Below are 25,184 nucleotides of genomic sequence, written 5' to 3'. Positions count from 1 at the left end.
TATCCACAAGCAAGAGCATATCATTAAAACCCCTAATTTTGGGGCACCTGGGTGGCTCAGTGGTTAAGCGTCTGTCTGCCTTTGGCTCAGGTCATGATCCCAGGGTCTTAGGATCAAGTCCCACATCAGGCTCCCCACAGGAAGCCTGCTTCTCCCTCTGCCCATGTCTCTGCCTCTCTCTGTGTGTTTCTCACGAATAAATAAGTAAAATCTTAAAAAAAAAAAAAAACTAATTTTAATGTAAGAAATTAGACAGGAATAAAGGACTCAGAATTAAGTGTGCTTTGTTGTGGATTTTTGGAAGGCAGAATGGTGTTGCAAAAAAGAGCTTTGATTTTGTCTGTGCTGTTTGGCCTGTTCTGTGCCTCTCGGCATTACTTAACCACTGGGAGCCTAGTATCCCTTACCTACAAAATGGGAATAGCATGATGATAATTAAACATGATGATTTTTGTACCATCCCTATACTTAATAGGCCCTCCTTAAGTGGTAGCTCCTGCTACTATTGATTATACTCTTAATGCTGAAGGGATGTTTTGTTTCTTGTGGAACATTGGTTGCTTTAAACTATGAAGTCCATTTGTGAGCCAGCGTTGACCTAGAGTAGAAGTCCCAGTCCCCGGGAGAGATGCCCCCCCCAGCAGACATGCTGTGCCTGCCAGCTGCAGTGGCCTTGCTAACAGGACCCCAAGAGCTGGAGGGACCTGGTGGCCAGCCACAGATGTCTGAGCCTCTTCTCTCTTCGCTCCATTGAGAAGCACAATTATACATTCATGTTGCCGTCTTGTGTCTTGGGGTTTATTTTAAGGCTTTACATCCTGTTTTCCTTTGTTCAGAAAATCTTAAGTACTTACTGTCTACCTGCAGTGATAGAAATACATTTAGGCAATGGAGCTCACGTGCTAGTGATTGTGTTTTTTTTCTCAGTGGGAACATAATGTGTTCCACCCAAAAGAAGACCTTTATTATGGTCCCGAGATTGATTAAAAATTACTTAAATTTCAGCTATTTAAGTAAATACAGGGCCTATTTATTAAAACCTATCACAGTACTAACTCTAGAGATCTACTCTAGAGCATGGTGCCTATAGCTAACAATACTGTAGTTTATATTTATAGCTAAATACTATATTTTATATTTAATGCTTGCTAAGAGGTAGTTCATATGTGAAATGTTCTTACCAGACAAACAAAAATTAATAAAGGAGCTGGGAGAAGACTTAGGTGATGGATATGTCTGTGGCCTTGACGATGGTGTATACTTGTCCCCAAACTTGTATCCCTATTTTGTATACATTATATATGTACATCTTCTTAAATGTCAGTGACACCTTAATAAACTGGTATTTTTTTTAAACTTATCTGAAGAAAGGAATTTCTGGAGTCCAGGTACTTTTTTTTTTTAGAAACTTTTTTTTTTGAAGTACAGTTCTTTTTTTTTAAATATTTTATTTATTTATTCATGAGAGACACACAGAGAGAGACAGAGACATAGGTAGAGAGAGAACCAGGCTCCATGTAGGGAGCCCAATGTGGGACTCGATCCTAGGACTCCAGGATCACACCCTGGGCCAAAGGCAGTTGCTTAACTGCTGAGCCACCCAGGTGTCCCGAGTCCAGCTACTTGTAGTTTTAGATAGGTTAAATGCCAAATATATCAACATGAAATCTAAATTCTGATATTATGTACAATTTGAGTCAAGATACTTAAGTAGCCTTTGGATTATCTTTTAAAATCCAACATTAAAATAGGATTTTCTCTTTGTATTTAAGATCTTTTTATTATGGGATACTCTTGTATACTTGTGGTGACTCTGTGTGGTCGGTAGGACTGGGCTGATTCCTTTTACTTATGGTGAGGGACTGGGCACCCTCAGAGGTCTCCTGACTCTGTTCCTGCCCCCAGACCTGAAGAAGCATGAGCCAAGGGCTGCATTTGGGGCCCAGATCCGGGACACAGGGCTCACCGGCAGGGCTTGGGCGGGTTGAAAGAACACCTTCCTCTAAGTGCCAGCTTGTGTTCGAGCTGCAGAATCCCATGATGTGATTTCCTTCCAAAATCCTGTACAGAGCCCCTACGCAAACTGGATCATCGTATACTTGTAATTAACCATCTTTAGCACTAGATGGCTTTCTCTTGTTTTTGTTCCCCAGGAACTTTTACCAAGCTTAGGTCTACCGATTAGTTTGAAAGAGAGAAAATCATCTTTGAGCTAAGCTCCGTAGAATAAAGAATACGTTTATAACTGGTTATTTAAAAATGTATCCTAATTCTGTTAATATATATTTATTGAGTGCCCATTACCTGCTAGAAACAACCAGGTACCATGAACATATGTAGATGATTCATTGATGCAATAAATGTGTGTTGAGCATTTACTATGATTTTATTTGTTACAAACTGGCGATACAAAGGAGATATAAGACACAGTCCCTGTTAGTCAACTTATGAGTTAACAGGGGGAGAAAAAATATAAACTAAATATGTAGGTAGTTTAATAGTGGCATAAATATGTATGGACTGTGGGGCAGCCCAGGTGGCTCAGCGGTTTAGTGCTGCCTTCAGCCCAGGGCATGATCCTGGAGACCTAGGATCAAGTCCCATGTCAGGCTCCCTGCCTGGAGCCTGCTGTCTCTGCCTCTCTCTTTCTCTCTTTCTCTTTCTCTCTCTCTCTTTCTGTGTCTCTCATGAATAAATAAATAAAATCTTTATAAAGACAAAAATAAAAAAATATGTATGGGCCATGATGGGAGCCTACAAACATTTGTGGGGTGGGGCAGATGACCTCCCAGAGGAAGTGGCACCTGAGTAGAGCTTCAGATGACTACTGGATAGTCAGCATATACATCTGGGCCTCTAGTATGTGTCCAGGTGTTTTCTGACTCACTCAGAGAGAAAGGCCCTCCAGATGAAGGAACCTTTGGGGGAACTCAAGTTTTTCTTTAGGGTTTGTACAAAGGGTACTTGGGGCAATAGAGGTGAGTTACTGTAATTCAAGGCAGATTGTGCTAAGTCATGTAGTACATAGGATACAGACAATGCTCAGCTTTTATGAGCGGGGTCAGAACAAGTAATTTTTTTTTCTAAAATATTTTATTTGTTTATTCATGAGAGTCACAGAGAGAGAAGAGAGGCAGAAACTCAGGCAGAGGGAGAAGTAGGTTCTCCACGGAGAGCCCCATGCGGGACTTGATCCCAGGACCCCCGGATTGCAGAGCTGAAGGCAGACGCTCAAACACTGAGCCACCCAGGCATCCCAAAACAATTACTTTTTTTAAATGTGAGTCTCTCTCAGAAGTTCTTGATTGTGAGCACAAAGTGACTTTGGCTAACTTAAGCAAAAGAGGAGTTTATTGGAAGTATACTAGGTAGCTCACAAATTGACAGGAAGGCCCAGAAAATGGGCAGGAACCTTGGTGAAAATTCACCAGGAGCCCAGCCAGGGATATGGTGTTTGTCTTGTGAGGGTGGGCCACCATAGCCACCACTCTACTGCTGCCCCTGGAATCCTAGTGATAATGTTACCACAGGTAATTTATCAACATGCTTTGTCTTTGTGTCATTTCCTCAAGATTCAAAGTCTTTGGATGGAATATCCCGTTGAGTGAGCCTAGGCTGTCCTAGCTCCTAGAACAGAGAGAGAGAGAGCCTTCCAGCTTCTATAATGGGAGAGAAAACCTACCTCCAAGGTGTACACAGTGAATTCAGGGTTGCCTAACACTGAAAGTATTTAATTAGAGGTGACTGACTCTCAGGAATATGGTGGGAAGCAGTTGGCAGTTGAGTCACCTAATTTCATAATTATTTTGCATTTCTGTAGTGTTATGAAAATAATATGCTAAAATTTAGGAAGCTTTTCAAAATCTCTCTTAAATCATGGATTCTGAGTCATCCTCCCTACCTCTACCTGAGTGACACTGAACTCTCCATTCCTTAAAAAGATGAAAGGTTTTCATGACTCAGTCCCTGTGCTTGCCCTTTAACAGTGTATCGATCTGTCTCCTTAGCACCCTCTCCTTACTCCACTGCGGATTAATATCCTCCTAATTTCTCCCTATACTGCTCACCTGTCTCTCCTTGTCATTTCAGCTCAGTATCACCTCCCTAATCAACAGGTAGTGATGAATTACTTCTGGGCCTCCGAAGTCTTGTGTCCCTTTAATAGAGCACTTACTCTGCAGTGAAATTCAGGTAGTTGTGTGCACATTTGTCTCCAGAGCTAGATCATAATATCCTGAGACCAAGGGTGTTCTTACTCATTTCTTGGTGTTTATAGCTCCTGGCACAGTGGCCTGTTGAACTCAATTGTTACTTTAAAGGTTAAGCATACATTTTGCATTTTGGTTCACATTGATAATATCTCAGATATTTCTAAATAAGCTAATTATAAAGTTAAATGTTGCATCACTTTAAATCACAAATTCCATTTTGAGAAAGTCTAAATTAAATAGCTATTAGCACATTCATTATTTTACCTGTTTTCTACAACAGATAGATTGGTCCAGGGATTAGAATTCACATTTGGATGCCGGGAAAGACTATATCGTACAGAAGTTGGGAATCTTAGAAAACTTCCTCCCTCCCACCCTTCTTCATCTTCATCTTAGGTTGCAAATAATGGTTCCTTGGAGAAAGAGCTAGTCCAGTGCTCGGAGATTCCTGTTTAAAAACCTGTGTGCTGCATGCAAGTGTTCTAGAGCAGGGTGCCATGACCTGTGTTTCGCTCAGGCCTCAGGCTCCTGTAGCATGGATGGCCAACCAGGTGAGGACCTGTGAACAGACTTGCCTTTATTTTTCAGGCACCAGTCATGGATCCTTGAGGCCACTTCTAAACATTGTTCCTAGGGCATCTGTCTCCCTGTGTGGAGTAGTCCAGTCCCCCCGGAAAAATCTCCAGTTCTGCCAGAGTCAGGCTTGGTTGCTTACATTTAACTTTGAGACCATTGGCACACTCAGCAAATTCCTTAGCTCTTTGAAAGGGATGGTAGAAGCCACAGAATTGTTTGTTGCTGTGTTTAAAATCTGTTACAAAGTTATAGGAGTTTATTCTAATCTAGATGGTGAAGTTGTTCTTAAATGAACTAAGAGGTTTTGGGGTACCTGGGGCTGGCAGAGAGTTTTGGGCTTTGGCCGAGTAACGCCTGGGAATTGTCTTGCAGTCAGTGGAGGGTTTGAGGAATGGGCCTCTGGCCTGCCTCTCAAAAAGCACCACTGGCAGGCCGGCAGAGGGGATCGGGGGAGGGGGGCTGCTCTTTCAGGGAACAGAAAAGTGCAAGGAATCATTGGGAACTCTAGAGACTGGCTTTGGAGGAATCTTTGACCTTTCCTTTCTTTATTTTTATTTTTTTTATGATAGTCACAGAGAGAGAGAGAGAGAGGCAGAGACATAGGCAGAGGGAGAAGCAGGCTCCATGCACCGGGAGCCTGATGTGGGATTCGATCCCGGGTCTCCAGGATCGCGCCCTGGGCCAAAGGCAGGCGCCAAACCGCTGCGCCACCCAGGGATCCCTTTTTCTTTCTTTTTAAAGATTTTATTTCTTCATTCATGAGAGACACACAGAGAGGCAGAGACATAGGCAGAGGGAGAAGCAGATTCCCTGTAGGGAGCCCCCTGTGGGACTCGATCCCAGGATCCTGGGATCATGCCCTGAGCCAAAGGTAGATGCTCAACCACTGAGCCATTCAGGTGCCCTGATCTTTGACCTTTTTCTTTAAACTCTTACCTGGTAGTGAGACCATCCTAGAGGATGATGCCATGTTCTGCATCAGTCAGCAAGTAATAGGAGAGCATATCTTTTACATCCTCCCTGCAGAAAGTAGCAGGTATGGGTCTGGCACCTGCCTTCCAGCTTCCCTAGGACAGCAGCACCAGTCTATATTAAATGACTGCTGTAAAATACCAGGTGGTTTGAGGTTTACATGCTAAGTTGTGTGCTTCTCATTATAATTGCTGCCATAGTTGAGGTAAGGAAGGCCATTGTGTGTGTGTGTGTGTGTGTGGTGTTTGAAGGGAGGTAGAGTGAGTTTTGTTGGGGTGAACTATAAAGGACTTGGGGAGAGGAGTGTGAAGCTGGGGGATGGCATTCCCAGCTGGAACTTGGAAAATGAGGTGACATGTTCACAGGACTCTGGGATGCCAAGTGGACCGCCAAAGCTGTTGACAGCAGAGTGGGGGGCCTGGTAGCAGGCAGCCTTGAAAACCAAACAAAATTTGGACATGAAGCTTTAGCTAAAACGGTTTTGTGTAAGCAAGTGGTATTGCTAGTCGTGGGATTTAAGGATAGGAGATTCCCCAACTCTGTGAGTGTTGGATGATAGTGGGGTGATAGATTGAAGGTCCTCCAGTGTCTAAACGTTGAGGACATTTCTGAGCCTGTTCTCTTTGCCTCTTTACAGACTCAAGATCTGATCTTAGGGAAGTAACTAGTTATGGTGGAAGTGAAGCAGATGAGGTCACTAGGCTCTTGTGCTTCTCGGCTACCCCAGAAAACTCACTTCATTTTACCTTAATTCATTTTTCCTTTCACACTGAGGTCCTTGTTATGGCCATATTGAGTAAGAAAAAAAAAAAAGTCTTGTTCAGAGTCACATTACTTAAAGGCCTCTGGACAGTTACAAAGAAAGTCACAGCATAAAACCATAGTGGGAGGGAAGCTTTCAGTACTTTAGAAATAAGCCAAAAGCAGTCATGCTCATAGAAAGCAGCAAAGGATTCTTCTTGTTGACACATGCCATGCAGATTTGGTAAAGAAGAAGGGACCATTCTTGGTGAGATGGATCATCGTTAGTATTGGGCAAAAATGTTGATCCATAGGGACGGCACATGCGTGCCCCTCCCCAAAGAAAGACGCTACACAGAGCTGACTCCTTTACACTGGCCTTAGCTTGTTCTCCATTGCTTTTCCACTTTCCCCATGTAGAGGAAAGCTGTGTCAGTGGTAATTCTGGGACAAGGACTGGTTTGAAAGAAGCAGGTGATTGTAAGTAAGTCAGGAGGACCTTATGTGGAAATAGTCTTTACACCCCTGAGACAACTATGTTGAGTCCACAGAATCCTTGATTGGCTGTGTACTGCCCTAAAACTGGTGCAGTTCCTGAGCCCCTGGGTGAAGGGGCTGGGGGCTGGCTTGGTGGGAGTGTTATCTAGGAGTGTCCAGAAAGGTGGCTGCTTCTCTCTCCAGCGTTGCTCTTGGGTATGGATATGGAGAATGCTAACAAAGCCCACAGCATTCCCCCTCATCTGTTATCGTATGCCACATGTTTACTTCCAGTTTCTCCTGTTAGATAGCCTTGACCCTGTGGGGTAGATCGCGAAATCTGCGATTGCACAAGAAAAGAGACTCCATTTGTGCTACAGGAGTTACTAGAGAAGATTCTGAACGTGAGTAGGAAGGGGAGGATTATGTACCTGTGGGATTAAGGGTGAGGCCTCTTATATTTTTGCCATGTAGTCCAGGAATCTCACGCAGCAGACCGAGTGGCACAATATTCTTGTCATTTTACCTGCCTTTCAGGTGAGAAAACTACAGACAGTGATTCCTGCAGGGTGTGTCAGGGTTGGGAGAGTTCACGTGGTTCTCTGGGCCTAGTGGAACCATGATCCCAGGCCTGCCTATCTGCCAGGTCCATTTGGTCGTCTGCTGGGCTCTTCTTTCTGCCACTCCAAGGAGCGGGGGCAGCAGTGGGAACGCGTGAGACACCGGGTGTACAAAAAAAGAAATCTTAAGTGATTGTTGATAGGCAGTTGGACATCCCGTCCCGTAGTCTGCGGTGTGTGAGAAGTGCTTTCGCTCTTTCATGATATTGAGGCCTTTGGACAAAACGGTGGGAGGCGGCGCATCCCTGGTGCCCTCTGTGCTGACGGGGGCCGGCGGCGATTCCAGGCACTGCTCGGTGGCCTGGCGCCCTGGACCCCTGGCCCCTGCTCGCCTATGGCGGGCCATCGGATAAGGTGTGGAAAGTCCATTTGTGCCAGTGTCGTTGCTCCTGGTTCTTGGGCTGCAACCAGGAGCAGGGATAGACAGGAGGCTGGACCCCGAGGTGAAGGGCACAGGCGAGGGGCCGCCGCTCTGGCTGCAGGGAGACTCCGCCCCGGAGAGCAGCCGGGAGAGCAGCCGGACTGGACTGGACGGGACCGGGACGGGACCGGGACGGGGACGGAACCGCAGGGAGGCCCTGCTGCCGCGCGGTTCCCGCTCAGCTTCCCACGCGGCTTAGTATGCTAATTGGGGGCGGGGTGGGGAAAAGGGTTCCACCGTGATTGGTTGGAGGGCCTCACCCTGATTGGTTGAGGCCGGGATTCGGGCTTCGACTCGCCCATTGGTGCTTTCTGGAGCCGGTCCTGGGTGTTGGCTGGGGCGTCTTGGTTGCGCTGAGTCCAGCGGTGTAACGGGAGCTCCCGGCAGAAAGCGCCCGGTACGTGACGTTTTCCCTTGGGGCCTGTTCCCATGGTCCCTGTCTCACCGTGATGATGAGAATGGCTTCGTGCAGAAGTTCCGAACTAGGTTCTATATTGAATGCATGTATCTACACACATAGACCCTGCACACTCCTTAAATGCATGTGCACATGTACGTATGTACCCTTAATTAGGCCTCAGTTTCATTAGCAGATTGCTCTCCGCTCTCACATTTCTGAGTCGCGTGACAGGATGGTGTTGCCCAAAGTTGTCGTATGCTTGGACATGCCGTTCCTCGGCCAGATCCACTATGAGAAAACACCACACTTTCACTGAAGTGTGTGGGTCCTCAGCTCCTCCCTCACGCTGATTTGGTGGGGGTGGGGCTAAGGGTGCAGAAAGGTCTTTGTGTTTGCAGAGTTTTGCCAGTTGCAGCGCATTGTTCTCCCTCCAGCTTTGTGGGGAGTGCCTGAGCCCTGCCTCTGGAGATTGCAATTGTGGAAGTCTGGAGGAAACCTGATCACTGTAAGGTGTGGCCAGCATTGCACCTCCCCCTTCTCTGATTTCCCACCAACATTTCCACTTGCTGAAGTAGAAGCCACGTCAGGATTTGCCTTAGGATCCAGGCCATCCACGATTCCTAATTTTAGTCTGTGATAGATGTGAGCAAACATGCAAATACTACTTCGTGTTTTGAAGTAAAGAAACTGAGGAGGATGATGAGTAAACCCCATCTATGGCCTAAGAATAGCTACTCACTGCTAGCTTTGGCCTTGTGAGAAATGAGTGTGTGTGTGTGTGTGTGTGTGTGTATGTGTGTATAAAACCTAGGAGGAGATTTCAAGTTACTTTCAAATTAGTTTGAAGTTATAGCTGAGAAACATTTTTTATTCTAATGGAATTATCATTTGGTCAAGGATTTTAATTAAAAAAAAAAAGCATGATTCTTCCTCTAGAGTAAACTAAGCTCCTTTTGCAAAAACAAACAAACAAGCAAAACCCTTACATGTGGTGCCTAAGCAAAGAAGTCTGTGCACAGAGGCCAGAGAGCCTGGGTAGGTGCAGCGGAGCGTTCCCACGATGTTGTATGTCCATATCAGTGTTATGGTAGTGGTAACTCGTGTTCAGTGCCTGCAGGGTTGAATACTGTGTCACGTTTAATTAGAACAGGAAGCACACTCCAGTTTGTGTGTGAAGCAGATAAACTGGAGCTGAGAGGCCAGTGCTCGGCAGAGAGCCAGAATCCATGACCCTTGCTCACGCAGCCACATGGGACTCGAGAATCCTTGAGTGGGGCTTAGTGCTCTGTCCTGGGCTAGGAAAGGCTCTTGCTCACACATGGTCTGGCAAAAGGGCCAGCCCCTCTCTGTGTCTTATGTATGTGGTGACACAACTGCTCTTCCCATTTTACCTTCCTTCTCTGGCCTCCCCACCCCCGTCCTTTCTGTTCTGCCCCTTGACCATCCCGAATTTTGAGGACACGTTGTGTTCGGTCAAGGGCTTGATTTTTGTTGGTGTTGCTGCTGGCACCCTTGGTACTGGGTTGTGTGAAAGCGTCATGACTTCACTCAGTGTGTCTTAAAGGTTGTTATTTTGACCTCTCGGGTCATTTTGGGGGGTGGCTGGACTTGTGATAATTTTGAATGGTAACTTTGGAATTTTATGAATCAAAAAGACAGCTCTGAGTTGAATGTGGGAGAATGCCTCGTGGGCTTTTATGAGTCACACAGGAAGGAGGAAAAGGAGGACTTTATTGGCACTGACATGCACTTTGCTTCTTCCCCAGGTCCTCCTCCTGTGTGTTACAGCCCTGGTAGTCCCACCCCAATTCTAGAAGACCCCAACTACATTTTCCCAGACTTTCAGCTCTATTCTGGGAGACGTGAAGCATCTGCTTTGACGGTGGAGGCAACTGGTAGTAGCATCAGGGAAAAAGTTGGTAAGTCCTTTTACTGGCATTTGGGTTGGAAAAACAAGATGATCATATGTTTCTGATTTTTAGCCTTTTTGCAGTTTTTTCTCTATCCTTGTTTTAAAAATCAGCCAGTTGTATTATCAATTGTCTCTTTATTGGTAGGTGCCTTATTTTTAATGTTTGTGCTATGGTGTCAATAGACTATTTTACAATGATACGTGACTCTCTCAATAGACAGAGTTCTTATGTAGGAACTTGAGAGTTATGCCACTTATTCCCTAATTTTTCTCTAATTCCTCAATACTTTTTTGTATTCTTTCCCAGAATCTTTTTTTCCTTCTCCGCTTTCACTTTTATCTCTTTTTGCAAATAATTGAGAAGTTCGGAAGAAATTCAAAACTATAGTAGGGAGGGAGCTGCCTCCTTTGTGAAAACTTCCTGCCTATTTTTGAGGGCTTTTGAAATTGGTAAAACTGGGAGGGAATCTTTAAAACCCCTGTAGGGAAGGATCTCCTGGTTCTTGGCAAATGTGCTGATGAAAAGAGAAATCAGTAGTTTTCATGCTTGATGAGACTCTATTGCTTGTATTTTTTTGCCCCCTCCCCCCCCATCATTCTCTTTTGGAAATATATTTTTATTTGAATTTTTATTCAGGTTTTTCACAATGTTTTTATCTTTATTTTTGAATGTGCTTGTGTCCCAAGCCTTGCAGAGCAATTATCCTGAGGGTAGGGACTTTGTTCTTTTTACCTTCTACCCCCAGCACCTGTCAGAATGCCTGGATGTAATGGGGTGGCAGGAAGGATTTGCACAGTAAGAGGGTGGCCCACTTGAGCCCACATCTATCTCTCTTTCCTTGGGTTCCTCTTTGCTCATTACAGCTTTTTGGCAATTCATCTTACATGGACTTCCAATAACCTGTTTTTAGGGTTTGAAATTTTTTATCGTTCAGCTTTGGGTTTATATCTTCATTACAGTATACATTCTTGAAGGTAGGGAATAAGTTCCAATTTACTGCACATGCAGTCTCATGTTATAGATATGACATCTGCCCATTTTACAGAGAGAGATGTTCAGAGAAACCAGACAACTTGTCCGAGGTCTCAGAGGTATGATTTGGGGTCAGGGGAAAGAGGCAGTGGTATGATCAGAGTTGAGCTTTGGGAGCCAGTCTAAAAAGTTCTTGACTTGGCTGGACAATTATTTTCTGAATGCCTTCTGTGTATCAGGGTAGTGTTCTAGACACTGGAGATACAGCAAGTGAATATAGCAGATACAACTCTGCCATCCAGTTCTTGAATTCTAGAAGAGGAGGACAGATCATAAATGCCATGTGGACTGGAGACCAGAGGCAGGAGGTGTTATGAGGCTATTCAGGTCCTCTAGGCAAGTGGGAGGGAGAGCTGGGACCTGGGAAGTGGCTGAGGGCATGGAAGTTAGGGTTGCAGTGCTATTGCCAAGACACTAAAAATATCATTTAGTGTCACTTCTACTCATATTTTATTTTATTTATTTTTATTTTTTAAAAGATTTTATTTATTTAATCATGAGAGACACAGAAGGAGAGGCAGAAACACAGACAGAGGGAGAAATAGGCTCCCTGCAGGAGCCAGATGTGGGACTTGATCCCAGGACCCCAGGATCATGCCCTGAGTCAAAGACACATGCCCAACCACTGAGCCACCCAGGTGCCCCTTCTCATATTTTAATACCAAAAAGAGTAAGAGGGATGTAACCCTTCATAGCCTTTGCCAAAAAAAGATAGGCATAAACCTAATGACAAGTGTCTGTGTGTATGTACAATATACATATATGTATATATCTTGTAGGCATATCTGTTACTTTGTTTTTTTTCTCATTTCACTGTGGACTGAGAAAAACCAGCTTGGCAGTTGATCAAATGTGGGGAGAAAAGGAGACAAAGGATCAAAAGTCTGTCTGAAATTTCTATCTAGATGGCTCATATGATAAGGATGCCATGTACAGAAAATACAAAACAAACAAAACAAAAAGGCAGCCTTGGGATAGAAAGGTGGTTTGAGTGGGGAGATGGTGTGTTCTAGGTATGTATAGAAACACAGAGCCATTGTTGCTTGGAATTGTAGAACTGGGCTGCTTGGCTATGACCCAGTTCAGTTTCCTCAATTTATCCATGAAGAGATCGAGCTCAGAAAGATAGGTGATTTGCTCGAGGTCGTGCCAGTAGTAAGTGCTGGAATTTCTACTGTCCTCATGCTAATTTTCTCGATACACTACTTCCAGCATTGTTTTGAGATGGATAAGTCTTTTATTTCATGGCACTCTTGTAGGAATTCTTTGACTGGTTAACTGTTGGATCCCCCATTACCTACAGACACTGGCTTGTGTGCTAGGAAGGCCCAGATGAGTTGAAGTGATCCTTGCCTTTTAGAAATAGTCTTGTGTAAATAAATTGTTGCCATCTGCTGCCATAATTGCTCTAATATGATATGTACAAATGGAGTGGAGACTTAGGAGAAGGAGGGCTCCGGCCTGCTGGGCTGCAGCGGGACAGGCTATACTCAGAGGTAGCTGTGGAGCTTTCACTGAAAGCAGTCTAGGAATTTCCCAGAAAGATGAGCTGAGAGGCGTCTTTCTCAGCAAAGGGAGGAATGTGAGCAAAGGCCTAGAGGTGAGAGAACTGGCATGTCTGGGAGCTCTATGGTCTTAGGTATTGCTGGATTTAAGCGCTGAGGGGTTGCCAGGGAAAGGAGGTGGTGGTGATGGCCCGAAATGTTGCTGGACCAGGCAACGCAGTATCCTGCTACATCTTAGGGTAGAATGCCCGTTTCATCTTGTAATTAATATGGAGGAATTTTGTGCAGAGGAGCGATGCGATTAGGTTTTCCTATTTGAATAATCTTTCAAGGTAATGTGGAAGATAGATTGAGGTCTAAGGGGTGGGTTTGGAGGTGGGAACGAGACTAGCAAAATAGAAAATAGATAAGGAGGCTGCTGGAATTGTCTGGGTATGAGACACCAAGAGCTTTGCAGTATTGTGGAATGAACATAGATTGTGTTGTAGAATGAGTCAGACCCTGGCACTGGCTTTTCTGCTCTTCCTACCTCTGCGACCCCTGTCATTTACCTTCTCTGAACCTTTCTCCTCTTCTGTGAGATAGAGGACATTGACATTTGTCTCATATGATTGTGCCTCATACGATTATACGTGGAATAAATGAAATCACGTAAGGAGAGAATTAACACAATACCTGATATGTCATGTGCATTTTTAAAATGGTGCTTGTCGTTCTGTTGTGGTTATCAATAGTAAACTTGGATATTGGGATGGGAATGAAGAGGGTTGGGAGAGGCGTTTAGGAGTAGCGTTGGCGGGCTGAAACGGGATGTTGGGAGTAAGGGAACAGAAGGAACTTTGGAAAACTGCCAGGTTTCTGGCTTGGCGAGGAGTAGATGAGGAAGGGATATGGGGTTTGGTGGGTGGATAAGTGTTGGGGGTGAGGAAGACATCGTGAGTGTGGTGAACCAGCAGGCCATCTGCTGGTGGTTGTAGATGTGGGTCACGAGTCAGTGATTGAAGACCGGTGGCTGGTGTGATGCCCCAGGAGGTTCCATTGATTGAGGGTGAGAGAGCTTTCAGGGCAGAGCTAGGGGAAACACCAGAACTTAAGGGGCAGATGGAGAAAAGAGAGAAAGAAAAGAAGTGCAGAGGGAGGTAGGAGCCCAAACAGGGTGGAGTGTGGGGGTGGGAGACTTGGATGCTAAATCAGGAGAGCATTTCAGGAAGTAGGTGATCAACATGCCAGATGCTTCAGAGGTGACTTGCGTCATACGGGAGATGGAAACTTCTTATTGGGCTTGGTTGCTAATCAGAGCTGTAGGGAGGGTGGTGAATGGGGCATTTGGAAAATGGAGACGGAGTATAGACTGCTTGCTGAGGACAGTCAGAAGAGAGGGGGAGAACAGACACACAGGGACAGTTAGAGGTACATGGGTAGGTTCACGGAAAGGGGATTCCTTTTTGTTTGATCTTGTTTTTCTGCTTCCTCTTTTTTTTTTTTTTTTTTTAAAGATGAGGAAGACTTGGCATGTTTATATGAAGAAGGGAAGGAGCTGGTGGGGAGTTTAAAGAAGGGAAGGGAGTCAAAGACACAGCAAGGTCCAGGAGGAAGCAGGAGGCGAGGGAATAGAGAGCAGTAGAGATGCTGTGAACGGGAGAAACACTTCCCTGAGAACCTACAGAGTAAACGGAGGTGGTGTGGTGTATTTAAGATGTTGTCTTTAAAGGCTCCCATAGTGGCCGCCCCGGTGGCTCTGCTGGCTAAGCGTCTGCCTTCGGCTCAGGTCATAATACCAGGGTTCTGGGATAGAGCCCCACATCAGGCTCCCTGCTCAGTTTGGAGAATGCTTCTCCATCTCCCTCAGCTCCTCCCCTCGCTTGTGCTCTCTTTCTCTCTTTTGCTAAATAAATAATCTTTAAAAAATATAAAAAGAATAAGCTACACTGCTTATTACAGCTACCCTGTAGCTACCCTGCTAATTACTGTTGGTGTAGGTCCAGACCTGCAGCCCTGTGGCGCAACCTGATAACCTCTTCCCTCTGTTTGCCTCCTAGTCGAGGACCCCGTGTGTCACTTCCAGCCCCCAAGCCTCCTGAGGACCTCAGAGGTGGAAATGAGAGGTTCCGAGGATGCAGCAGCTGGGACAGTGTTACAGCGGCTGATCCAGGAACAACTGCGGTATGGCACCCCAACCGAGAACATGAACCTGCTGGCCATTCAGCACCAGGCCACAGGGAGCGCCGGACCCGCCCACCCCGCAAACAGCTTTTCTTCCACGGAGAACCTCGCTCAAGAAGACCCACCAATGGTCTACCAGTCGGCACGCCAGGAGCCGCAGGGTCAGGAGCACCAGGTGGACAATACGGTGATGGAGAAGCAGGGGCGGTCTGCGCAGCCTCAGCAGAACAGTGAGGAGCTGCCCACTTATGAGGAGGCCAAGGCACAGTCCCAGTTCTTCCGGGGACAGCAGCAGCAGCAGCAGCAACAGCAACAGCCTGGGGCCGTTGGCCACGGTTACTACATGGCCGGGGGCAGCAGTCAGAAGGCCCGGACCGAGGGGAGGCCCACGGTGAACCGTGCCAACAGTGGACAGGCACACAAGGACGAGGCGCTGAAAGAACTCAAGCAGGGCCATGTCCGCTCCCTCAGTGAGAGGATCATGCAGCTGTCCCTGGAGAGGAATGGTGCCAAGCAACACCTCCCTGGCTCAGGGAATGGGAAGGGGTTCAAGGCAGGCGGGGGCCCCTCCCCAGCCCAGCCTGCAGGCAAAGTGCTGGACCCCCGGGGTCCTCCACCTGAGTACCCCTACAAGACCAAGCAGATCATGTCCCCCGTCAGCAAGACCCAGGAGCACGGACTCTTCTACAGTGACCAGCACCCTGGGATGCTCCACGAGATGGTCAAGCCTTACCCTGCTCCTCAGCCCGCGAGGACCGAAGTGGCCGTCCTGCGGTACCAACCACCCCCCGAGTATGGAGTAACCAGGTGATTATCTGTCAAGCCCACGGTTTTAACCTGGCTTTGCGAAATTCAGTGGTCATGTTCTTAGCACTTGTTTTCAAGGCACATAAGGTTTTTGCCATAGGGTGTTTTTTTTTTTTTTTACATGTGATATTTAATAAGCTACTTCGTGGCCCAGATACATAGAGTAAAAGAGAACAGAGATCAATTGAGGATTTTCTCCAAATGTAAGAGAAGGCAGTTGGGGATTTCTGAGTTGAGGGGAGGAGCCTCGGATGTTGGCAGTCCTTGGGAGCCCTGCCTAGTGGCCAGGCAAAGCAGCAATTTTCCTGGCTGGCTCTGTGGAGAGCGTCCAAACTCCTGGAGCATATTATTACCGTGGGGTTTTATGGAGCCTTTCTTCATTGTAGATTTGAAAGGAAAATGTAGTCTGCATGCTAGAAGAGAGAGGTTAAAGGGGCCATAGAAATCATATAGTCTCACCTCTGTACTGAACAGTTGAGACACTAAAGCGCGGAGAGACTCTACATTTCCACAGTCCATAACTTGGAGGCTGCTAGAGCTAAGGCTCGAGTGTCCTGACCCTCAAAATCTCTCCCCTCTGTTGCCTTAATCCTAATCCCTCTTCCGACGATGGGTGGGTTTAGCAACACTTACTGCGTGTCCACTCTGTGCAGTCTTGTACCAGGTTCAGAGATCAGTAAGGGCACCTGGGTGGCTCAGCCGTTGAGCATCTGCCTTTGGCTCAGGTCGTGATCCTGGGATCCTGGGATCAAGTCCCACACTGGGCTCCCTGCATGGAGCCTGCTTCTCCCTCTGCCTGTGTCTCTGCCTCTCTCTGTGTCTCTCATGAATAAATAAATAAATAAAATCTTAGGGAAAAAAAAAGAAGGCTTCTGCCCTCAAGGACCTTACGGCACTGTCCTGGGAGAACCAGCACCCAAGCCCATCACTGCTATGTAGTGGGCTCTTTGAGGACAGGACTCAGAGTCCTCAGAACCCGAGAGATAGTATGACTCACAACTGGAGGCACTGGGGACAACCCCACAGAGGAAGTGACATCCAAGTTGGGTCTCAAAGGACCAGGAAGAGCAGTGGGGAAGGTGTGCGAAGAGATGGGGTAGCAGGATGTGCTGTGCAGAGGGGATGCTGCTGGTTTGGTCTGGGATGTGCCATGGTACCACTGGCAGGTTAGGGTGCAGCCAGCAGTGGCAGAGATGGGCTAGAACGGGGAGCTGAGACCAGCCGGTGAGGGTCTTTGAGAGTCCTACTGTGGAGTTTGGAACTTAGCCATAGGCAATTGTGAAAGCCAGTGTTTTCAAGGAGAGTCTCTGTTGATGTTTATTAGGCTGACTTTGGTGGCAGTGAAGGATGAATCGGAGGAAACAGGACTGGAGGCCATGAAGACCTTCAGGGACAGTTTCAGTAGTCCAGCTAAGAATTGGTGAGGATGCCGTATGCTGGAGGCTGGAGGTCTAGGGGAGTGTCATCATATGCTGTGAGAGGCAGAGAAGGAGAATTGACGGGATTTAGTGACTGATTAAACACAGAAGTTGAAGAATAATACGGCAGTTGGAAATCAGGCTCTCAAGAGAGAAATTGGGTCTGAAGGTACATTTTGGGAGCTACCAGCATTGAGATGTTGCCGAGCTTCTTGGTGAGAGTGTGGAGCATGAGAAGGCAGGTAACTATGGCCTATTATTGGCTATGTCTTCATTCTCACAAAGGACCTTATTTGTCTGTTTCTAAATCAGATGAGATGAGTTTTCCCGGTGTGACCCCAGCCACTGTGCGCAGGGCATACCTTGGCTGTACATTTTTTGAAAAGGGAGTGATTGGGCCTTGGCAGAGAGGGAGAGAGAGAGAGAGAGAGAGAGAGTGTGTGTGTGTGTGTGTGTGTGTGTGTGCGCGCTGGCTGACCTGCCCTTTACTTCCCAGCTGCTGACACATTTCCCTGCATATGGGGCAGGGAATGCCAGCTTGGAAGCAGTAGAGCACCTTTTAGACCTCTGACAGGCTGCAAAACTCATTCTTCTAAAGGTGGCATAGTCTAACCCACTATAGGGGTCCACGGGGCTCTTGCTTCTTACCTTTTCTAGTTCATTAAGTCACAAGAGACATTTAAACTTCAAAATGATCAGGTTTGAAGAGGGACAAGAATGTCTTTCCATCTCTGGTATTGGTGCCACATTCACTCAAGACACTTGTTTACAGTCACCTATGATGTTTATCACAGAATCTTATCAGAGTAGGGTTTGTGGTATTTCACATCTTTTCCTGAACATTTGACTCAGCCTCTAGAGCTTGAGAGAAGGGGGGGACATCCCCAAAGGAAGTCTACTTTTTCTCTTTGGCTTTATAGCGATGCATTAAGTGGATCCTTTTGCTTTTTATCATCTGGCTATAGGTGTGATACGAGGTGGGAGACAGGGTAGGGCGGGGAGGGAAGCATCAGGAGGAGACCCACCCAGTTACCTGTGGAAAGTGTCCTTTGTCTCAGTTATGACGTCAAAAAGAAGAAGAAATGTATGAGGGATTGGAGCCGATTGCCAGGCTTGGCAGCTGGATTGACATGGCACATCAAAATGGTCCAGAAGACGTAACAGACGGGCCTTTGAGGCTTGGGCCCAGAGCTACAAGGGCCCTTTGTGAGCCTGGCCGTGGCTAGCCAGTGTGGCTCCAGCGGCACAGCTCGGGCTGACAGAGTCAACAAAGTTGTATCCACACCAGTCCTGCTTCAGACATGTCCAGTGTGGTCTGGACTCCAAGGGTTGGATCTGGAATTCAGCAATGTGTCATGTTCAAGTTTTCTTTGACCCAGGAGATGAGCAGGGCTCCTTTTAATTTCATGGATACATTTCCCTCTGCCTAAAGTGTTATCTGTTTGTCATTCATGGCGATGGTGTTGGAAGCTGCAGACTGTTGGATCAATACATCATAGACTCTTGGCCTCCAAGGAATGGCTGCTGAGTGAGATCTCACCTGAGTGAGATCATCACGGAGTCATCTCCTGGCCTTGTGATGCAAAAGTGGGCTCAGTATGTGGTGAATATTCAGTGGTTTCTCCAACCTTTAACATTGTTCAGATTTCGTTGCTTTTTGCACACAGATGGGAAGGTCCAAAAGATAAGACAGAGCATAGAGCTTATGGTATAAAGGGGAAGAACTTGGAGTTCTTGCCTTCCTTACTGACTCACTATAGCTTATTAATTCACCCGCCCTGACCTGCTAAGGATGGAGATGTGTGGTAGTTTATTGCAAAGCACTTTAGTCTCCTTAGGTGAGAAACCCCACGGAGAGGCTATCAGACAAAGCCTTGTTGACTTGCACCACCTTGGCCCTTGTCATGGGGGAGATGGGGAGGCTGGTGGAGATGGGGAGACCAAGGCCCTGCCAATGTGGCCAGTGGGAACCTCCAGGGAACATGAGCCACCCCTGGATGAAGGCCCTGGTTTTGTTCCTGCTCCAGCTTCTTTTATCCTCAACCCGAAAGTGGTAATGGATAGAAAGGAGGGCAAGGTGAGAATTGTGGTTGTTGTACTGTCACTGTCCTTCCTATATGATATGGGGATCCATGATGTTTGTGGTAAGCTCTCAGGCTTTAGACGTAAGCATAGGGAGTTAGATTTATGAATTTTCCAGGAGCAGAGACAAGAGGGGTAACTGTTTATTAATATTTTATTCCTCTATGAATGTATTAATTTGATTTTTAATGTGTAAACAGATACTTTATAAAGGCATGGAAGGATGGTGTTTGACCCAGCCCTCTATATGGGACTGATAAAAACATCTTACAAGGTGATGTCAAGCAGGAGGTGGTGTAGACTGCCTTGCATGGAGAAACTTGTTCATTTCTCCCCTTGGGCCATGCATCTCCACCACCCTCCTTCCCAGCAGGGCAGGGGGAAATGTGTGGCGTAACTAATGTCCTAAATCACTCATCTTTTCTTTTCTCTTTTCTTTTTCTTTTTCTTTTCTTTTCTTTTCTTTTTCTTTTTCTTTTTCTTTTTCTTTTTCTTTTTCTTTTTCTTTTTCTTTTTCTTTTTCTTTTCTTTCTTTTCTTTTCTTTCTTTTTTTGTTTTCTCTTTCTTTTCTAAGATTATTTATTTATTTATTTATTTATTTATTCATGAGAAACACAGAGAGAGGCAGAGATGTAGGGAGAGAGAGAGGCAGGCTCCCTGTGAAGAGCTCAATGTGGGACTCAATCCCGGAACCCCAGGATCACCACCTGAGCTAAAGGCAGATGCTCAACCACTGAGCCACCCAGGTGTCCTGATCATATTTTTCTTTAAAAATGCACTGTGTGTTTTTCCCCAGAGAAATCTCCAGGGTTGGTTTTCTTTAGGATAGATGACATTATCTGGGAACATGCCAAATGAGGGTACAGCGAAGAGGAAGGGAACGAAAAGGGATTCAGCCAAGGAGTGCATGTGACAAATTAAAGAGAGACAACAACTCTCTTCAAGAAACTCATATCGATCCAACTGTGCAACCAGAGTGCAGTTTAAAACATGAATGAGCCCAAAGATGTGTCTTGGAGAGCAGGGCTTACTTGGTGGGCTTCAGGTTTGGAATGCATCATATTACAAGAAAGAATGCCTAATGGGCCCATCTTCAAATTGGAAATGCCTGGAACAGGAAGAATTGTCAGAGTAAGCGTGTTTCCAAAGTGGTGATTTATACAGTTATGAAAATGAATTGCTGTGTAGGACAAAAGGTAAGCCAAACCCAAGGTTGTTGGATTAAAAACTGTGTGTTGCCCTTAACAAAAACGAGGCTATGGAGCTCTATTTAAATTACACCAGCTAAACATGTGTTTGGAATACCGGCATTAGAACTCAGGAGTTTCTACAGTTTTTAAGCTGGATCATGGCTGGGTGAGCCAAGTAAAATGCTGCTTATTCTGAGAAACAGCTCTGCAGTATGGGAATTTTAGAAGCCAGGATCAAATTCAGGTTACTGTCTCAGGAAACCTAACACAATTGCAGCTATAATGAATTAAATGAGTGACTTCTTCAAACAAGAGGCTTGTCTCTCTATTCATCCTGCATAGAAATAAATCTGATCTTAGTTTACACAAGATTTGAGTCTTCATTTGGACATTTATGAGTATTACTGGTGTCTACACAACCACTGCGGTCTGGGTGGGGATATGGGTTTGGGAGAAGATTTGAGGGGTTATGAGTTCTGACTCTTCCATTTTGTAGTAAATTGTGTAAGTTCTCTGAGTCCTTTCCTTATCTGCAACTTGTTACAGCTGATTGTTCCTAATACTGATTTTTCTTCCCGCAAAAAAAAAAAAAAAAAAAAAAAAAAAGGAAGGAAAGTAGAAATTATTAGCAGTCCCATTATCTAGAGATAACCTGGGTTAGGTACTCTGTTCTTTGCGTTTCTTGGAGGGTCAGAAGATCAGAAGAGAATACTCTAAGTGGGAAAACTGTGGAAATAGGAGGTATTTTTGCTGAAGGACAGGTCTTAACCCTTGAACCTCTTCACCATGGGCTGAGAAGCCCTTTATTATTTCATCTTGTTCTTAAATTCTTTTATCTCATTTTGTTTACTTCCTCTGATTATCAAAATAGTAATGCAGATTTTTTTTTTTTTGGCTTGTCTTTAGTTTCTAATTTTCCACAATGTACATGTATCTAAGTAATCTTAGATAATGGATTTTTTAAAAAAGTAGCCAGATGTGTTCATTGTGGAAATCATATAAAGAAAAACAGGACAAGGAAGAAAAATCCACAATCCCATCACCTAGCATTAGCCACTCTGACTTTTTGTTGTATTTTCTTCTAGTCACTTTTCTGTGCATTGTGTTTCATGCGTACTAGGTGAAGTCCTTATATAGAGAGAGATACGGTTTTTTAAAAGTCCTTTCTTGGGACTCAGTGAAAACTTACTGAACCGAATTGCTAATGTCAATAAACTGAAAGAAGTTGTTTTGATTTTATATCTCTGTTAATAAGTTTGCTTTGGAAAATGTATTTAGCTGGTGCATTTTCTCTTTTGAAGTCCTTGATCACATCCTCTATTTACCCATTGATGTTTATTTTCCTGCCACATTTAAAATTTTTTTAATTGTTAATCACACAAGCCAAATATATCGAATGTTAGCATGATGGCCTAATTGTAGATGAACAGATAGTTTCATATGTTGAACATACTTGCTGATCACCCTTGACGCTTGAGGATATAGGGATACCAGAGAGGGAACAGATCACTGGTCTGTTTGTATGAATTGCTCTGATGGTTACAGAATTCTGGAATTATCTCCCAAGTGAGGCTTTTTGGTGTACGTGTAGTATGATCTACAGCAGTGCTGTCCAACAGAAGTATAGTTATGAGCCACATATGTACTTAAAAAGGTTCTAGCAGCCACATTTTTAAAGTCTTTGAAAAGAAAACAAGTGAAATTAATTTTAAAACATAGTTACTTAACCCTCTAAAATGTAATATAAAAATATGTTTCTAAAAACATGTTTTAGTTAGCTAATACCATTATTTCAACAGGTAATCAACATAAAAACTATTAATGAGGGCAGCCCCGGTGGCTCAACGGTTTAACGCCACCTTCAGCCCAGGGCGTGATCCTGGAGACTTGGGATCGAGTCCCACGTCAGGCTCCCTGCATGGAGCCTGCTGGTCCCTCTGCCTGTGTCTCTGCCCCCCCCCCCCTCTCTCTCCTCTCTGTGTATTCTCATGAATAAATAAATAAAATCTTAAAAAAAACTATTAATGAGGTATTTTACATTTTTTGCACCAAGTATTCAGATTTTGATGTATATTCTGCACTTCCTGCACATTTTAGTTTGGACTAGCCACATTTCAGGTGTTCAGCAAATGTGGCTACTCTTTGGGACTGCACAGATCTCAAAGAAGGTAAGACTTTGTGTCCTAGAGAGAGGGCCCTGACATGTCCAGACATCACCTTGAAACTGCACTCTTATTCTGCATTGCATTGCAAGAAAGCTCTTCAAAAGTCAGAGATTCTGTGGTGCTGGAGTGTGGGATTCCTTATTGAGTTTGAGGATTAGGAACTGTGATTCTCATCACATGGTGTTTGAAGAGGAAGGAACACTCAGGGGTGGCACTTCTTGCCTTTCTCCTAACACCCATCAGCAGTGTGTGCTAACAACAGACTAACAAGTATCAAGAACTTCCCTAAAGATAGACACTATGTGGGATGCTTTATATTCCTTATCTCATTTAATTCTTGAAACAATCCTGTGAGGTAGATGTTATCATCATCACTTAAAGGTGAAGTTAAAAACTCGCCCATGAGTCCATGGTTAGAAAAAAGCAAAAGTGGAAAAAAGAGCCATCATACTAAGGAACAGGGCCCTCCTGTACTAACATGGGAGGTAGCCTTGGCATGATGGGTTCTAAACCACCTAGTTCAAAGCCTTTTTTTTTTTTCTTTGTAAAGACTGAGATCTCAGCTTTGTGAATCCTAAAGTTTGTATACTTTAAAAATGGGGTAGTATATGGCATGAGAGCAATGAATGCCCAAGTTTGTGAGAAATCATTGACACAGTTGATATAAAATGCTAATGTGGCACATTTATGTTCAGATGTCATGTAAATTCATATAAATTCATTCATTTATAAATGAGCTAGTGTATGAAGGCTTGTGGTGTGTACAGAGGAGCAAGTGGACTGTTGATTAGAGGTCACCACTGACCCTGTTTCCCCAATCCAAATAACATTGTTACTTCTGTCTTAAGCTTCATTTGTGACCCCAAATACATTAAGAAGGGCAATGATGAGGCATCTGGGTGGCTCAGTTGGTTAAACATCTGACTCTTGATTTTGGCTGAGGTCATGATGTCAGGGTCCTGGGATGAGCCCCACATTGGGCTCCCTGCTCAGCAGAGAGTCTGTTTCTCCCTCTGCCCCCTCCCCTTGCTCATGCTCCTGTGCACTCTCTCTCTCCCTCTCTTTCCCTCTCTCAAAGAAATAAATAAAACCTTTAAAAAAGAGGGACAGTGACATGGAGCTATGTTATTTTATTGGCAACATCATGATTTGAGATTCTAACTAGAACCAATGATCCAGAACCAACCTAAACCCCCTAGATCTCTTTTTTAATAATACAATGTTGACAGTTTAGCCATTGTTTGAAAGCACATCAAGCATAGGTGGTTTCCCAACTTGGTCTTGGGCTTAGGGGCCAAATCAACTGACACAAATGTATTGGGTACCAACCTAGTATAAGTCATAATTTTCTATCCTTAAAAAACATGCATGATAAAAATTTGAGAGAAAAGACACATGTAAAAAAATCAAATAATATTACATTTAAATCAAAATTCAGGGAACAAGAAATGTGATATAGGCCAGTGGTGGTAGGTTGTCAGGATTGTGATTTCAGCTGATTTTAAGTTTGGAAAAAAGAAATGGATACCAAAAACAAAAAAAACAAAAAAAAACAAAAAAACAAAAAACAAAACAAAACAAAACAACAACAAAAAGAAATGGATACCAATTCTGGGGTCAGGCTCTGTGCAGCATGATCCAAGTCATTGACGATGGAGGGCCAGTCTGTAAGACTTCCCCACATGACCCCCATTTTGTCTCTTAGATGTGACTCTTTAACTGCTGGGGTTTTTTGTTGTTGTTGTTTTTTGTTTTTATTTTTAAATACATCACTGTGGACTTAGCTTTGCTCAGACATATTTAAGTAACTGGTCACTTACTGGTCAGTTGGGTGGCACACGGAAAAGGTCACTTTCTGCAGTATTTCAAGGCTTATTGAGTTCCTTGAGAAAGGAGCAGGATCTGTTGGTGGTACCTGCCTCAGGTTTTGTGAGCATTAAGTCAGGTGATGATATGTGGTGCCTGACAGATAGCATAGACCCACGATAAGTGTTAGTTGAATGCTCTGCAGACAGGACACTAGCTTATGAAAGATAATAATGTGGACTGTAAGGAATAATCCACAAGAACAACTCAAAGGCTGATATTCAGCCTTCATGCTTCCCCTGAGGCTGCTTGAGCCTGCTGAAGGTGTGACGCTTTTGTGTTAGGGTATAATCCTGGACTCCTTCCTGGGCTGTGGTTGCTCAGACTGGGCCTCAGGAACCCAGGAGTGAAGGACCAAAGGGTGTCTGCCTTCCCTCCCTGCTCTTACCAGGCTAGGGAAATAGTGAACTGAGTGGGCTCTTGAATCAGAAAGACTGGGTGTGGATCTCCTTTATGATCCTGTTATTTCTATGACATTTTGTAAAGTTACCATCCTATGCTTTGTTTTTCTCCTCTAAATGGGCTGACAATGAGACCTATTTTAAAAGGCAATTATAAAGGTTAAAATGAGTTGCTGCCATAAGGGTTAGCATTTATTGGAATTCTCGTGCATGCAACACTCAGT

At 44.8% G+C, this 25,184-nt stretch overlaps 1 protein-coding gene and 1 long non-coding RNA gene across 11 annotated transcripts in view; one reads left to right on the top strand and one right to left on the bottom strand.

Annotated features, from left to right (window-relative positions):
- The window catches only part of AMOTL1 (angiomotin like 1), a 170,596-nt gene that overhangs the window by 92,811 nt on the left and 52,601 nt on the right, over positions 1-25,184 (top strand). For 9 of the 10 annotated variants that reach the window (XM_038568285.1, XM_038568280.1, XM_038568281.1 and 6 more), the window contains 2 exons: positions 10,185-10,337; positions 14,908-15,838. In XM_038568285.1, coding sequence (XP_038424213.1) covers positions 10,185-10,337; positions 14,908-15,838 — 1,084 coding nt within the window. The remainder of the gene's footprint in view (positions 1-10,184; positions 10,338-14,907; positions 15,839-25,184) is intronic. The other variant, XM_038568288.1, reaches the window with a different exon arrangement.
- On the bottom strand, positions 16,725-18,811 carry LOC119864946. The gene is made up of 3 exons (XR_005375479.1): positions 18,290-18,811; positions 17,905-18,032; positions 16,725-17,310 (listed from the first exon to the last, which is right to left on the bottom strand). It is a non-coding gene; the product is annotated as an uncharacterized LOC119864946 (long non-coding RNA).

This window comes from Canis lupus, chromosome 21 (assembly GCF_011100685.1).
Source record: "Canis lupus familiaris isolate Mischka breed German Shepherd chromosome 21, alternate assembly UU_Cfam_GSD_1.0, whole genome shotgun sequence".
Taxonomy (NCBI): Eukaryota; Metazoa; Chordata; class Mammalia; order Carnivora; family Canidae; genus Canis; species Canis lupus.
The sequence above is the reverse complement of the archived record's forward strand: the minus strand, read 5'-3'. Positions and strand labels throughout refer to the sequence as shown.